At 38.1% G+C, this 14,158-nt stretch overlaps 2 protein-coding genes across 2 annotated transcripts in view; one reads left to right on the top strand and one right to left on the bottom strand.

The window, feature by feature from the left end:
- The first annotated feature begins 2,487 nt into the window (after positions 1 to 2,487).
- Positions 2,488 to 6,246, top strand: clec3ba (C-type lectin domain family 3, member Ba). The gene is made up of 3 exons (XM_067391731.1): positions 2,488 to 2,671; positions 2,962 to 3,057; positions 4,362 to 6,246. Exons 1-3 carry the CDS (start codon positions 2,575 to 2,577, stop codon positions 4,760 to 4,762), a joined length of 594 nt encoding a protein of 197 aa, XP_067247832.1. The 5' UTR covers positions 2,488 to 2,574; the 3' UTR covers positions 4,763 to 6,246.
- Positions 6,247 to 11,643: 5,397 nt separating this feature from the next.
- The window catches only part of LOC137024313 (CUB domain-containing protein 1-like), a 32,786-nt gene continuing 30,271 nt past the window's right edge, over positions 11,644 to 14,158 (bottom strand). Inside the window, exon 9 of the mRNA XM_067391702.1 lies at positions 11,644 to 12,729. Coding sequence (XP_067247803.1) covers positions 12,336 to 12,729 — 394 coding nt within the window. The 3' untranslated portion in view covers positions 11,644 to 12,335. The remainder of the gene's footprint in view (positions 12,730 to 14,158) is intronic.

The following is a 14,158-nucleotide window of genomic DNA, read 5'->3' as shown; positions in this document are numbered from 1 at the left end:
CATTCTTTTCTGCTCTAAAGATACATCAATATTTGTTAAATCCTGAAGGACAATTCCATGATATTCATTAGCCTGTATCCTGAGGTATCAAGTCAAGTGAAATCATTTTCAAAGCCACTTGCTAGTCATGTTGTGCCCTCAGAGAAAGTCTCCGCCAGTCATGTTCACAGAGGCCTTTTCTTGTCAGTCAGTGCCTGCTGTTATGGCCAAGGAGAACATTCCCAAGTTGCCTGTTGTCATTGCCGCAGAGGCCTTTTCTGAATATCTTGCAAGTCTTGTCATGTCCACAGTAAAGATTCCTGTCAGTCCTGTTGTGTCCACAGCATTTAAAATTCCTGGAAGTAGAATTCCAGAGCCCGCTCCGGTGAGAGTAGTTCCCAAGCCTGCTTCGGAGGAAGTTGTTCCTGAGATCATTGCAGAGAGTACCTTTCCCAAGCCCGCTCCAGAGAAAGATGTAGTTTTTAAAGCCCACTCCAGCTCCAGAGGGAGCAGTCGCAGAGCCCGTTCTAGTTCTAGAAAGAGCAGCCCCTGAGCACAGTCCAGTGTCGGCTCCAGCTCCTGTATACTATCCAGTTTCAGCTCCAGCCCCTGAGGACAATTTTGTTTGTTTTGTCTAAGCCTGATCCTACTACTTTAAAGGGCACCCAAAAGTCTTTTTCTGAACCTGTTTCCAAGACATTTATCTTTCCTTCCAGTTCAGTCATTGCTCCTGATTCTGCCTCTGTCATCAAGCCCAGTTCGAAGTTCAGACCAGTTAGGCCAGTCCCTGTATCTAAAGGTGCCTCCAGTCAAGTTCCAATCCCTCCCATCTCACCCTCGGTATTTACTGATTGCTATGGTTCCCCTAAGCCAGCACTACCCTGGTCAACCATGAACTTTTTGCCTGGTTCTGTCAGGTTCAAATCAGATTTGGAATTTAAGTCATAGTCAAACAGGCAAAGATCAAATAAACCGGGGAATCAGAAATAACAATAAACAAACACAAAAAAGTTGTTTCTGTATTTGGGTCTGTAACCGTGTTATCAATCAGTGAGCAATCTTGCACCCCTGCTCCTGTAAGCTGTGTGGGTATTTTCTTTCGTTAACTTTGTGTAGCATTTAGCAGGTGTTTCCAACTAACTTAACTAGTGTTGAGGACTGCTGCCTTGGGTAGCTAGACCCTGACAGCCCCAATGGAGTCTGTTCCCTCCGGCCAGCTGTCTCCTCAAGCTGCCACACAGACTTTCCCATATTGTCAGCTGCCCTTTCACAGCAGTCAATGGACTTGTCCAGAAAATCAGAATAAAAAAAACACATGACAAGATGTTAGAAGCTGTCTCTTGTGCCAATAGGTGGTGAGCACTTTTCCGAGATTTACCCTATTGTTAGGAGTGGTAGACAATCAACTGGTGTGGATTCTCCAAATTGTGTGGGAGGTAAATATTGGTCAGGGTACCATTTGGGCTCAATTGTGCATGGGACACGTCATCAGTAGTATGCCCTTGCATCATTGGGTGTTTCAGCCTTTCAACACTATATACCCTCCAAATGAGTGGCCCACTGCAGGATGATCAGTCGTCAGCTTGTGTCCCACGCTTCCGAAATTCCCCCTGTTGATGAAGTCTGCAGCTGGCTGAAAGGTTGACAGGTGGGAGTTCCTGAGTAATTTACAATGCTTTACTTGGGCCCAGCACAGGACATTCCACTTGAGCCAAATCCGCTGGCTACAAAAAAAAAAATCAACTCATTATATTTTGTTTCTTTTTTTGCATTTTTTGCCTACTGTTTTACTTACTCGCAAAAGTTGAGATTTGTATTTTGTCAATTCAAATACACTGGACAAATCAATTGAATAAACACAAGTAAATTAAGTTTAGTTTACTAAAATCAAACAAAGTTCATGTAGTGTTGGGGGTAACGCATTACAAGAAACGTGTAATGCATTACTTTTAAAGGTACTGTGACTTTCCCCAAGACTGGTTATAACTGCCGCATGTGCTTCTACTTAACACCCGTAATCCACCCATCATGTTTTTCATGTATTTCATATTTTATGCTTGCCAAGTGTCTGTGAGTGTGGAGAACGGACAGATGACACTCCACCCAGTGAGGTTATAGCACTGATGTAATCTCACAAACTAATGTAAAAAAATGTTTATAAAAAATGCTTTGGATTAACACTAAATAAAATTCAGGATCCTCCACTAATGAAAATGCTTAGTTTTCAAATTAGAGGATAGAGTAAATGATAATAAATACAAAGAATACACATTACTATTGATGATTAACAACTGTAACAAAAAGCCACTGATACACTTAGTAAATGATGCAGTGCAATACAAGATAATAGTACTTCTACTATAATTATAATAATAACTAACAATAATAATGTGAAATAACTTGCAGTGTAGCACTGCATTAATGTAGCCAGGCAGTGCCAGAAAAAGAGGCTTGTTGATCTGTTCAACACTGTTAAATTAAAATCATCTGTTCATCATGCTGTTACGCAGCTTGTGGTGGGCAGCTTCTCTTTAGTCGAGCAGATCAGTGTGCTTGCTGTCTCAAAGGCTTCTAGCTACACGTACAGTGAGCAATATGGATTTTAAAGCCATCAAGCTTCTTATTTGTGTCGTTTGTCTTGTGCGGTCCAGCCCGGAGCAGAGCTCTACAAAGAGAAAGAATGGGAAAAAAGGTAAACAGAAAATGCTTTATTATTAAGATGCAACTTGCACTTCTAAACTACAAGATTTCTACACAGCACAGACCATTTCTGTACTCACATTTGTTCTTTTTGTGTTTTTATGCAATAGGTAGTTTGCATTAATTATTAAAAACGTTTAACATTAGATTTTACAAAATTAATATTTTACAAAATTAGCTTAATTTTGAATTTTAGTATGTCTAAAAAATAAACATTGCATATAAAGTTTGTTTATAATGTGTAAATTCTGTCCTTGTGCTGGTAAAAAAAAAAAAAAAAAGATTTGAACAGTGCTGCTATTGAGGAGCTGAAGAAACAGATTGATCAGATTGTGCAAGATCTGAATCTGTTGAAGGAACAACAAGCTCTACAAACAGGTACTGATTTTATGGAGATTTTTTTTTTTTTTTTTCACAATTTATGGAGAATTCCGTTAATAGCAAGCAATATGTTACACTCATTTTTAATATTATTTGTATATTTTAGTAATAATAATAAATCAGTCAAAACTATGAAAGTCCATGTTTTATCATGAAAAAAATCGGGCACTAGTAAAGTATTTGTGTAATGTATAATGAAATATTTGTGGTGTTTTAAAAATAAAGCTTTTTGTAGCCAGAATGGTATAGTTACAACATCTACCAGCAGGGTATTTTAAATTTTACATTGGTTAAATGATTGACACCCAGATACACAACAATATGAAATACTGTACACTTCAGGTTGATTTTATTAAGAAAAATTAAGTTCAAGTATCTTTTCCAAGCATAATTTAGTAGTAAGTATACTAAAATGAATGCACTAGTAGTATACTTGTCAAGTGTACTATTTTAATACTTCTTGTGACTAAATTTTATAGTTTACAAATAATAATGTGCTTTTGAAATCATTTCGAAAAAAAAAAAAATCCTTTAAAAAATACTTGTGTGAATTGAATGTAATGTTTTCGGACACTAAATTGCATGTTAATTGAAATAAAATAAAAATGTATTATAGTTTATATGTATATTAAATGTGATTAGTTAAACTTTAGAGTGCTTTTTTGACCCACTTAAGTAGGACTTAAGTACATTTATATGTAATTTCATAATTACCTTCATAATCTATGAAATAAGCTTAAAGTGAACTGCCAAATATTATGACAAGCATTTATGATAAAATAACATATACTTTAATGTAATTTCTATTGAAACTTTATATATAATTACACATTTGCTAATTGACTCATTGACATTTTATGCCATGATAAAGATTATTAAAACATAATGATATAAAATTACTAAATAAATGACTTTTACATCATTTTGCACTTGTTAAAAAGTACATAAGTGTCATGAACATGTACTCTCTTTAAATACACATAAGTGGACTTTTATTTCAATAATATTATACTATCTGCAAGTACAGTTTTTTTTTTTTTTTTATATATATACTTCTAAGATTTGAAGTACTAGTGCGCATTCAATACACTTAAGCACAACTGCAGGATTTTGTTGTTGATGTACTTGGTGTCTGGAAAACTTTCTCTCTTGTATATGAGATATGAGTATGAGGTGTGTGGAATTCAGTGTTGTCTGTTGTGTGTTAGTCACAGGGCATAACAGGACAACCATGTAATGACCTGGAAGAACAAATATGACCTTTATTTGATCCTAAAGCAGTTCTTTCCTTCTCTCTTCAGTTTGCCTGAAAGGCATCAAGATCCCAGGCAAATGTTTTCTTGCAGACACGATGAAGAAGACCTTTCACTTGGCAAACGATGACTGCATTGCAAAAGGGGGAACACTCAGCAGCCCTCTTTCTGGCGATGAGAATGACCAGCTGTACGAATACGTCCGGCAGACCATTGGGCCAGAAGGGCACATCTGGTTGGGTGTAAATGACATATTGAAGGAGGGCGAGTGGACTGACCAGACAGGCTCACCTATACGCTTTAAGAACTGGGAATCAGAGATCACCCATCAGCCTGACGGAGGCCGCAGCCAGAACTGTGCCATCCTGTCCAGCACGGCCAACGGGAAGTGGTTTGACGAGGACTGCCGTGGTGAAAAGGCGTCTGTCTGCCAGTTCAACATTGTCTAAACTTTTATTAGAGCTACATGCTATAGAATGCTGCACGATGAACATACAGTATATACAATACACAACCAAAAGTATGTAAACACTGCAATGTCCTTAAACTCTTAAAAGTAAAGGTTACAAAAATGAGTTTTTGCTGTGATGCCATACACTTAAAAATAATAGCTCCAACCAAGAGGGGGTTTCCACAGTGATTTAACCAGTTTGGGTTCCCCAAAGAACCTTTCAATTCTTAAAGAAACTTCCAGGAATGTGGTTGGGAACCACTGATCTAAAGAACCCTTTTCCACTATAAAGAACCTTTTGTGGAATGGAAAGATTCCATGGATGTTAAAGGTTCTTCATGGAACCATCAATGGCAATAAAGAACTTTATTTAGAAGAGTTTAGAAGAACCATTTTAAGTCCCACCAAGAACCTTTCAGTGAACGTTTCTTAAAAGAACAATTTTTTATTTAGTGTGAAGAATATTTTAATAATCCACAATCAGGAAGCTTTTCCACAGATGTTAAAGGTTCTTCATGGAACCATCAATGCCAATAAAGAAAATTAATTTTTAAGTGTAAACAGTAGAATGAGAACTCTATAAAAATACTAAATACTGAATTTTAATCAAATTAATTATTATTTAAACTAACAGGAACTGTGCATTTACATAAAAAGTGGGGAAAAAAACTTTGTACTTGTAACTATTTTACTTGTTGGCAAATTCATTTGAATTTGTACGATCTCATTTGCATGTCTCCATAAAGGCAGGAACACACCAAGCTAACGCCGATGAACTAGTGGCGACGAAAGCAGACTGCGGGGTTGGCTCACGTCGGCAGCGTCTGGGTCAAAAGTTGCCCTGACACACCAAACCGTCTCTTGACAGCTGACGGCCAAGTAGCACGTCCATTCTGCGCCTGCGTAAGATGAAATGCCTTTCCATACCAGCAGGTGGCAGTAGCTGAACATCCAATCAGAATAATCAGATGGCCTGACGGACCGACAAGCTCCGATGCCGATTCGACATGTCGAATCGGCCGAAAAAAACCCCGAAGAGGACCAACTTCAGCTGACGGTGCGGGACACTCTGTCGACCAACTAACAAAAACTGCCCAACGGACGACCGTCGGCTTGGTGTGTTCCTGCCTTAAGATCTAACACCCAACTAAGGGGTAGAATGTATCGCTTCATTAAAAAAGAATTTATACATTCTTATAAATGTATGTTTTCTCACGAGATTGGGTTGGAAAGTTTTTCACATTTTTCCTCTTTCAATTCTTATTTTGAAAATGTGGAATTCCTGCAAATGTTTTTCTGTGTCATAATGGCTTCTTAACTTTTATTGACAATAGCAGAAACACAATAAAATGTCTGTCATATTACAAGGCTTGTGCAAGATCATGAGAAAAGTATTACATAAAATGCATTACATAACATACTTCTGGAAATGGAGCTTCATTGGAACTACCATTATTACACCCTTGTGTAACAGGTAATTTTCAGTGTGAAAATTATTCAGTGGAAAAGAACCTCAAGTGCTTTAAAGGGATAGTTCACCCAAAAATGAAATTTTGATGTTCATCTGCTTACCCCCAGTGCATCCAAGATGTAGGTGACTTTTTTTCTTCAGTCGAACGCAAATTATGATTTTTAACTGCAACCGCTGCCGTCTGTCAGTCAAATAATAGCAGTAGATGGGAACTTCAACTATAACAGTAAATAAAACTTGCTTAGACAAATCAAAATTAAAACCTGCGGCTCGTGACGGCACATTGATGTCCTAAGACACGAAACGATCGGTTTGTGCGAGAAACCGAACATTATTTATGTAATTTTTACCTCTAATACACCACTATGTCCAACTTCGTTCAGCTTCCTGTTAGTGAGATCAAAAAACGCGTTCTGAAGACGGAAGTGATGTCTCGCCCATATACTTCAATGAGCGCGAGACATCACTTCCGTTGTCAGAGCGCGATCAGACCTCACTAAGGAAGCTGAACGAAGTTGGACATTGGTGTATTAGAGGTAAAAATTATATAAATAATGTTCGGTTTCTCGCACAAACCGATTGTTTCGTGTCTTAGGACATCAATGTGCCGTCACGAGCCGCAGGGTTTAATTTGGATTTGTCTATGGAAGTTTTTTCGACTCTTATTGTTCAAGTTCCCAATCACTGCTATTATTTGACTGACAGACGGCAGCGGTTGCAGTTAAAAATCATAATTTGCGTTCGACTGAAGAAAAAAAGTCATCTACATCTTGGATGCCCTGGGGATAAGCTGATAAACATCAAATTTTCATTTTTGGGTGAACTATCCCTTTAAAGAATTCACTGAAAATAATCCTCACACTCACGTCTCACATGTTCATCTGTGACAAAATGTTGATCTGAGTCAAGTAATTCCTATGTTCTCCTGCACTTGAATGTTCAGAGCATTACTAATTATCAGTTTCACATCCTAATGAGATGCTGATGCTCATATGATGAGAAGTCTGGTTGAATCTGCCCCATTTTAACTGAGTAAAAATGAACGATTCTCATGACAAGATTGGGAAGATGATTGGCGCATGTTGCATACAGGGCAACTGGTGAGTAATAGTTTCAAGGCCGATTTTTACTCGCATTTGGTGCTTTGAAACCTGGCTAATGGTGTGTGCATACCAAAAGTGATGCAAATATTCACATTGCATTACTTGTAGGATTATTTGTTTTTCACGTCAAATTGAATAAAACACAAACAATTGTCTACAATTGTCTGCGCAATATGACTGTGACTGAAGCCCAATTGTTTAATTTTGCATGAGTGGCGTGCAAATCACCATAAGCGCGTTCACCAGCTCCAAAAGTCTTAATATTTGCACGAGCCATTCCTATGCGACGCTGATGATAAAATGTGCAACCCTTTTGGATTCTATCGAGGATAGTAAATTGCTATGGAGACAGTCTAACATGATCTAAAACAGCCATTAAAATGACTGATGAAAAGATGAGAAAACATCATCCTGCAAGCTTATTAAACTCATGAAGACCACATTTACTAGAATCATGTTCTATTTTATTTATTGTGGCAAATTTTGATTAGTTGTAGAATTTATAATAGATAATCTATTAGAATAGATTTTTCACTAAAGATTTATATTACAGCTGTGGCATGTTGTAGCTATAGTTTCTAAACGGTGTTGCTAATTTTCATAACAAATGCTATAAAAACAAAAAAAGAAAAATGGTCTTACCTGTAATTTTATCCTTATTGTAACAAATGCTATAGTTAACAATTACAAGAACTATGTTATTTTAAGGCTGAGTACAAGTTAGAGCTTTAGAATATGGACCTTCTTGAATTTTTGACTAAACAATTGGTTTTGTTTAAGAATGTATGAATATGAATATTTGATTACTGTACTGTATTTTTCTATTACATTTGCATAATAAATCATTTGCTAGTGCTAGCTACAGCCATGGGAAGTCTCTGACTAAATACTGATAGCTAGTGGTCAAAAGCAATAGCAAAAGTAATAGGTAATTATTATTAAATTGCAGACAAAGATTTTGGATAGCTAGGTTGACTTGTTTGTTTGTTGCAGTAGAGGCCCCAACCTCAAATTCTTTCAAAGGGCCCAAAATTGCTAGCGGCGCCCCTGCCTGGATGACAACCGCTTCCAGAGCAACTTGAGGATGAGGGGTGCCCAGTTTGATAACCTGCTAGCTAGGGTCACTGCCAGGATTTCTTGGATGGACACCAACTACAGGTGATCCGTCTCAGCTGTGGAGCACATGTCCATCTGTCTCAGGTCAGAGGCAGTTTCATAATTAGTGATATCACACTCTTGCGGCATCTGTTGAAGACACCTTTATTCATGCAAAGCCAATGATGCATGACGATGTGGGCAGGGCAAAGGTAGATCTGTTTGTGTCTACAGAGAACACGCAGTGTCCACTGTTTTTTTCGATCACACACAGCAGTGTGCCAGGGGTGGATGCCCTGTCACATGTATGGCACAAAACTCTACTCTACGCATTTCCGCCAGTGAAACTGATACAGTCCACTCTAGACAGAATGCGCAGAAGGATCTATCACTGATTTTAGTGGCCCTCGCTGGCCAGCGAAGACATGATACGCGAGTATCATGACATTGCTGTCAGGGACACCGTGGTGTCTTCCCCTATGCAAGTGCCTGCTGTCCCAGGCAGGGGAGATGCCAGGTGCTCTTTCGATTCTACACCCTCGACTGGAACTGTGGTCTCTATGGGCCTATCTGCTGAGAGGGAGAATCTAATCGCAGCAGGACTCAATGTCGTGGCCATAATACAGAAAGCTTGGGTGCCGTCGACAAGGGGGCTTTATGCATTGAAGTGGCACATATTTGAGCAGTGGTCCAGATGAAGAACTTTATTGCCATATCAATGCCCAACTTGCCCAAGGAATTGACTTTTCTACAGGAGTTATTGGAGGAAAGTCGCTCACATTCTATGCTAAAAGTTTACTTAACTGCCATTTCGGCCTGACATGAGGGCACGCACCTGCTGGCCGTTCAGTTCCTTAAAAGAAGCATGGCGGCTAAACCCTGTTCCAAAATCGATAGTGCCATCGTGGGACCTGACTGTGGTTTTGGAGGCAAGGTTTGAGCCTCCATTTGAGCCCTTGGAATCCTTGGATTTAAGGATGCTGTCTTACCAAACAGCAGCTTTCACACCAAAAGTCAAGTCAGGGGCATATAGTGCACTCGATTGACTTGAAGGATTGAATTGAAGGAAGACAGGAGACTCCATGCATTGTGCCCTGTGCAAATTTTACACATTGAGCAGACGCAGGCTGTGCATTCATCTGACCAACTTTTTGTATGTTTTGCCAACCCGGTTAGGGGGAAACCGCTGTCTAAACAGCGTCTTTCAAAATGGATTGCGGAGGCGATTTCTAATGCATATAGAAGTATGGGTTTAGCTTTGCTGGCAGGGGTGCGTGCACATTCCACAAAAGGCATGGCAGCATAATGGGCGTTTAGAGGGGTGTCTGTAGAGGACATTTGTGCGGTGGTCAGTTAGGCATGGCTGCAAACATTTGTACGGTTCTACTGACTAGATGTCTCTGCATCGACAGTGGCTCAGTCCGTGCTTACCACAGGGGCTTTAAGCCAGGGGCCATCTTTCCCTTGAAAAGGAAAAGGGGTATGTGGCAGTGCTGGTCCCTTACATTTAGTTCAGCGACTTTGCGAGGCATGAATATATGTCCCATAATCTTGTAGTGAACCGACTGAATGGGAACATCGAGTTATGCATATAACTGCTGTTCCCAGAAGGAGGGAAACAAGGTACAACACCTCTGAGCCCCACACAGCCAGAGACTCGGTGAAGAGCTGAACTGAACAAAGGGGATGGCGTGTCATCATGCATCATTGGCCTTTCAGGCATGAATTGCACAAGAGCGCAATATCCCATAGTCATGTGTTGTACCTCGTTTCCCTCCTTGCATAACTCAGTGTTTTCTGAATAGGGTTTGGATCAAACTGCACTGTAGCTGCTCGTATAACTGGACATGTCAATAAGCTCTTAGCTGATTGGCTTGGTGACAATGACAACCGCGTCGCCCAATTTCGCGTCGTTCACATCGCCAGGCACGAATTCACGTCTTTGCATTGACTTTGTATGTAATCTACTCATGCAAATAATTAAATTCGTTTTGGTGTCCACACAACATAACTGTTCCGCAGATGGTGTGGCGAGCTCGTGCAGCTCTGTCAGGAGCAATCCATGCATGAAATGTATTAGAAAACATAAAATGTTGCTGTTTATTTAGTAACTGTTTAAGGCTATTTCGTGATTTCAATCATTATAAAGTACCCGGTACTAGTTTAAGTACTATAATATATAAAACTAAAAACTAAAACTTATTGACTATATAGACATATTAAAAAAATAATAAAAATGACAAAAATACAGCAAAACTACTAATACTTTAACTAAAATTAAAATGAAACAAACAAACAAAAAATCAAGGTATAGGGATAGTTCACCCAAAAATGACAATTCTGTCATCATTTACTCACCCTTAAGTTGTTCCAAACCTTTATAAATGTGTTTGTTCTGCTGTACTCAAAGGTACATATTTGGAAGGATGTTTGTAACCAAGCAGATCTTGCCCCCCATTGACTGCCATAGTATTTTTTTCCCTACTATAGTAGTCAATAGGGGGTGAGATCTGCTCCAAAATATCTTCCTTTGTGTACAGCAGAACAAAGAAATGTATACAGGTTTGGTATAACTTAAGGGTGAATACATGAGAGAAATTTCATTTTTGGGTAAACTATCCCTTTAATTCTGCTTTAGATGTAGATTTTTTATTGTTTTATTAATTCGTTTGACATATTAATTTAGCTTTCGGCTACCAACAACTGACTCGTACCTTTGTGTAAAACATTTGACCATATTTGAATCCATTCTGCATTTTCCCCTAAAATCAGTGTATAAAAGGCAGAAGTCTAAAGATTGCGTTTTTTTTTTTTATGTGTTTTTCTCAATGTTGAGCATATAACTAGGCATTTAGATTCATTTTGCAATTTATATACTTTATGTGGGCTATTTATTGTACATTATATGATTGTTGAGTATGCCACCTTTGAGCAGCATTAAACAGTATAGTGTGAATAAACGAATGCCATGTCACCTTCGCAGTGTAAAGAAGCTTTTGTTGATGTTGATAAAATGTTATTGGTAATAAAGCAATAGCATTCTGAATGACTAAAGTTATTAGTTCAATTTAAGTATTTGACAAAACACAACCCAGATACATTTAATAAGGTAATTATAAAAATTGCCCTTAAAAAGTAAAAAATATTGCCCCTTAATGTTAGCATCCTTGGCACTGCAGTACACACTTTAGTTTAGTTTTAAGTCAGGAATCATCAGTTTAATAACCAGACACAATTGACAACAGAAGCCCCCTGTTATAGCTCAGCAGATTCACAAAAGCCATAAAACAATAGTAGTTTTGATGGGTTTGAACAGACAGAATCTCTAACACAGTCCCATGGCAATTCATAACTATTTTATGTTTTGGTGCATTAGTGGCTAATTCGTCTGAATTTGTATGAATTCATTCATATGTTTTCAAACAATCTGCTTATGCCCTAGTGAATTGTATGTTTAGAGGTGGACCTTTCTGTTCACTATTTTTTTGTTTGTTTATGTTTTTATTATGTTTTCATAACATTCAAATTATACAAATTCATATGAAATTGCCAAAATGCGAAATAGTTGTGTATTCCCATGAGATTGAGTCGACGCTCACATTTTCAGACTGTACCAGTGAGATCACTTGGTAGAAGGCAACAGAGAACACTTTGCAATATGATACCATTTCTGATTACAGTTTTATTTTCTTAGAAAAAGAAAAAAAAAAAGAAAAAATCTCCTAACTTCACAAGATGCAAATGAACGTAGATGTTCTAATATCAAAAACATACAATCATTAAAACAAGCAGCAAGTCCACATATAAAATCACTAAATATATAAATGTTTTAGATGTTAGACACATAGAAAAAAAAACTTCATTTTACAGTAGAACATTCAATTCCATTAAGGACTCTTTTCTCACACACACAGTCTGGTTTCATAGGCACCTTCCTGAGAGGTTTTGATGGGAGACTTTGGGGAGCCAGATGTAGTTGACTGAATATAACCATAGTGCTCACTGTCAACCAACGTATTGCCTTTAGTGACTAGGCTTTTACCTTTGCTGACTGGTCTGTCAGGTAAAGGTGGGCCACTCAGAGGTGGGCTCTCATCTGTAGAGCGTTCTTTACATTGTTCATTTTCAGCATCATCTTCAAGCAGATGGCAATATACTAGAGTGTCATCTATGTACACATAAGTGTGAGGATCTTCCTCTTCCTGTGTTATGGGTATACCATGGAGGCCTGGAAGGAAAGCATGCTCATTGGGATTGTAGACGGACACTGGGGGAGCCTTATTCCTCTTCTTTTTCCTGTGCAATATTAAGATACTTTGTTAAGAATAAAATATTACAGTACAATACTGTTAGGCCCGGTTTCACAGACAGGGCTTAGCCTAAACCAGGATTAGGCCTTTATTTAAGTAGCTTTTATAAACATACACTAAAAAAAAAAACAGTGTACAGGTGCTGGTCATATAATTAGAATATCGTGAAAAAGTTCATTTTTTTATTATAAATTATTTTTAAAAATGAAACTTTCATATATTCTAGATTCCCTACATGTAAAGTAAAACATTTCAAAAGTTGTTTTTTTTTTTTTTTTAATTTTGATGATTATACTTGATCCAAAATCCAGTATCTCAAAATATTAGAATATTTCCTAAGATCAATCAAAAAATGGATTTTCAAAACAGAAAAGTTCAAGTTCTTTAAAGTGTGTTCATTTTTGCACTCAATACTTGGTCGGCAGCACATATTACAGCAAATGACTTGCTCCTAGCACAAATTACAGCATCAGTGAAGTGTGGCATGGAAGTGATCAGCTTGTGGCACTGCTGAGGCACTATTGAGCCTTCAGATCATCTGTATATTGTTGGATTGACTGTTTCTCATCTCATCTTTTGACTTTGCACTTGATAAAACACAATGGACCAACACCAGCAGACGTCACGGCCCCCCAAATCATTACTAACTTCAGAAACTTCCCGCTAGACTTCAAGCAGCATGAATTCTGTGCCTCTCCAGTCTTCTTTCAGACTCTAGGACCATGATTTCAACATAAAATGCAAAATTTACTTTTATCTGAAAAGATGACTTTCGACCACTGTTCACTGTCCAGTTCTTTTTCTCCTTAGCCCAGGTAAGATGCTTCTGACGTTGTTTCTGTTTCAGAAGTGGCTTGGTAGTCCTTTTCCTGAAGATGTCTGAGTGTGGTGACTCTTGATGCGCTGACTCCAGCTTCATTCGACTCATTGTGAAGCTCTCCCAAGTGTCTGAATCGGCTTTACTTGACAGTATTCTCAAGCTTGTGGTCATCCCTGTTGCTTGTGCACCTTTGCCTACCCAATTTCTTCCTTCTAGTCAACTTTGCATTTAATATGCTTCGATACATCACTCTGTAAACAGCCACCACATTCAGTAATGACCATCTGTGACTTACTCTCTTTGTGGAGGGTGTCAATGATTGTCTCCTGGACCATTGCCAAGTCAGCAGTCTTCCCCATTAGTGTGGTTTCAAAGAACAAGAGATACCTGGAATTTATACTGTAGGGATGGTCATTTAATGAAACGCAAATGTAAATATTCTAATATTTTGTGATATTAGATTTTGGACTTTCATGAGCTGTACGCTCTAATCAACAAATAATAAAAAATAAAAAAAACTGGAATGTTTTACTTTACGTGTAGGGAATCTATTATAAATGAAAGTTTCATTTTTTAAAATAATTTACAATAAAAA

Source organism: Chanodichthys erythropterus, chromosome 2 (genome assembly GCF_024489055.1).
Source record: "Chanodichthys erythropterus isolate Z2021 chromosome 2, ASM2448905v1, whole genome shotgun sequence".
In the NCBI taxonomy this organism is placed as follows: Eukaryota; Metazoa; Chordata; class Actinopteri; order Cypriniformes; family Xenocyprididae; genus Chanodichthys; species Chanodichthys erythropterus.
Note: the sequence above shows the minus strand (reverse complement) of the source record. Positions and strands in the feature narration are given on the sequence as shown.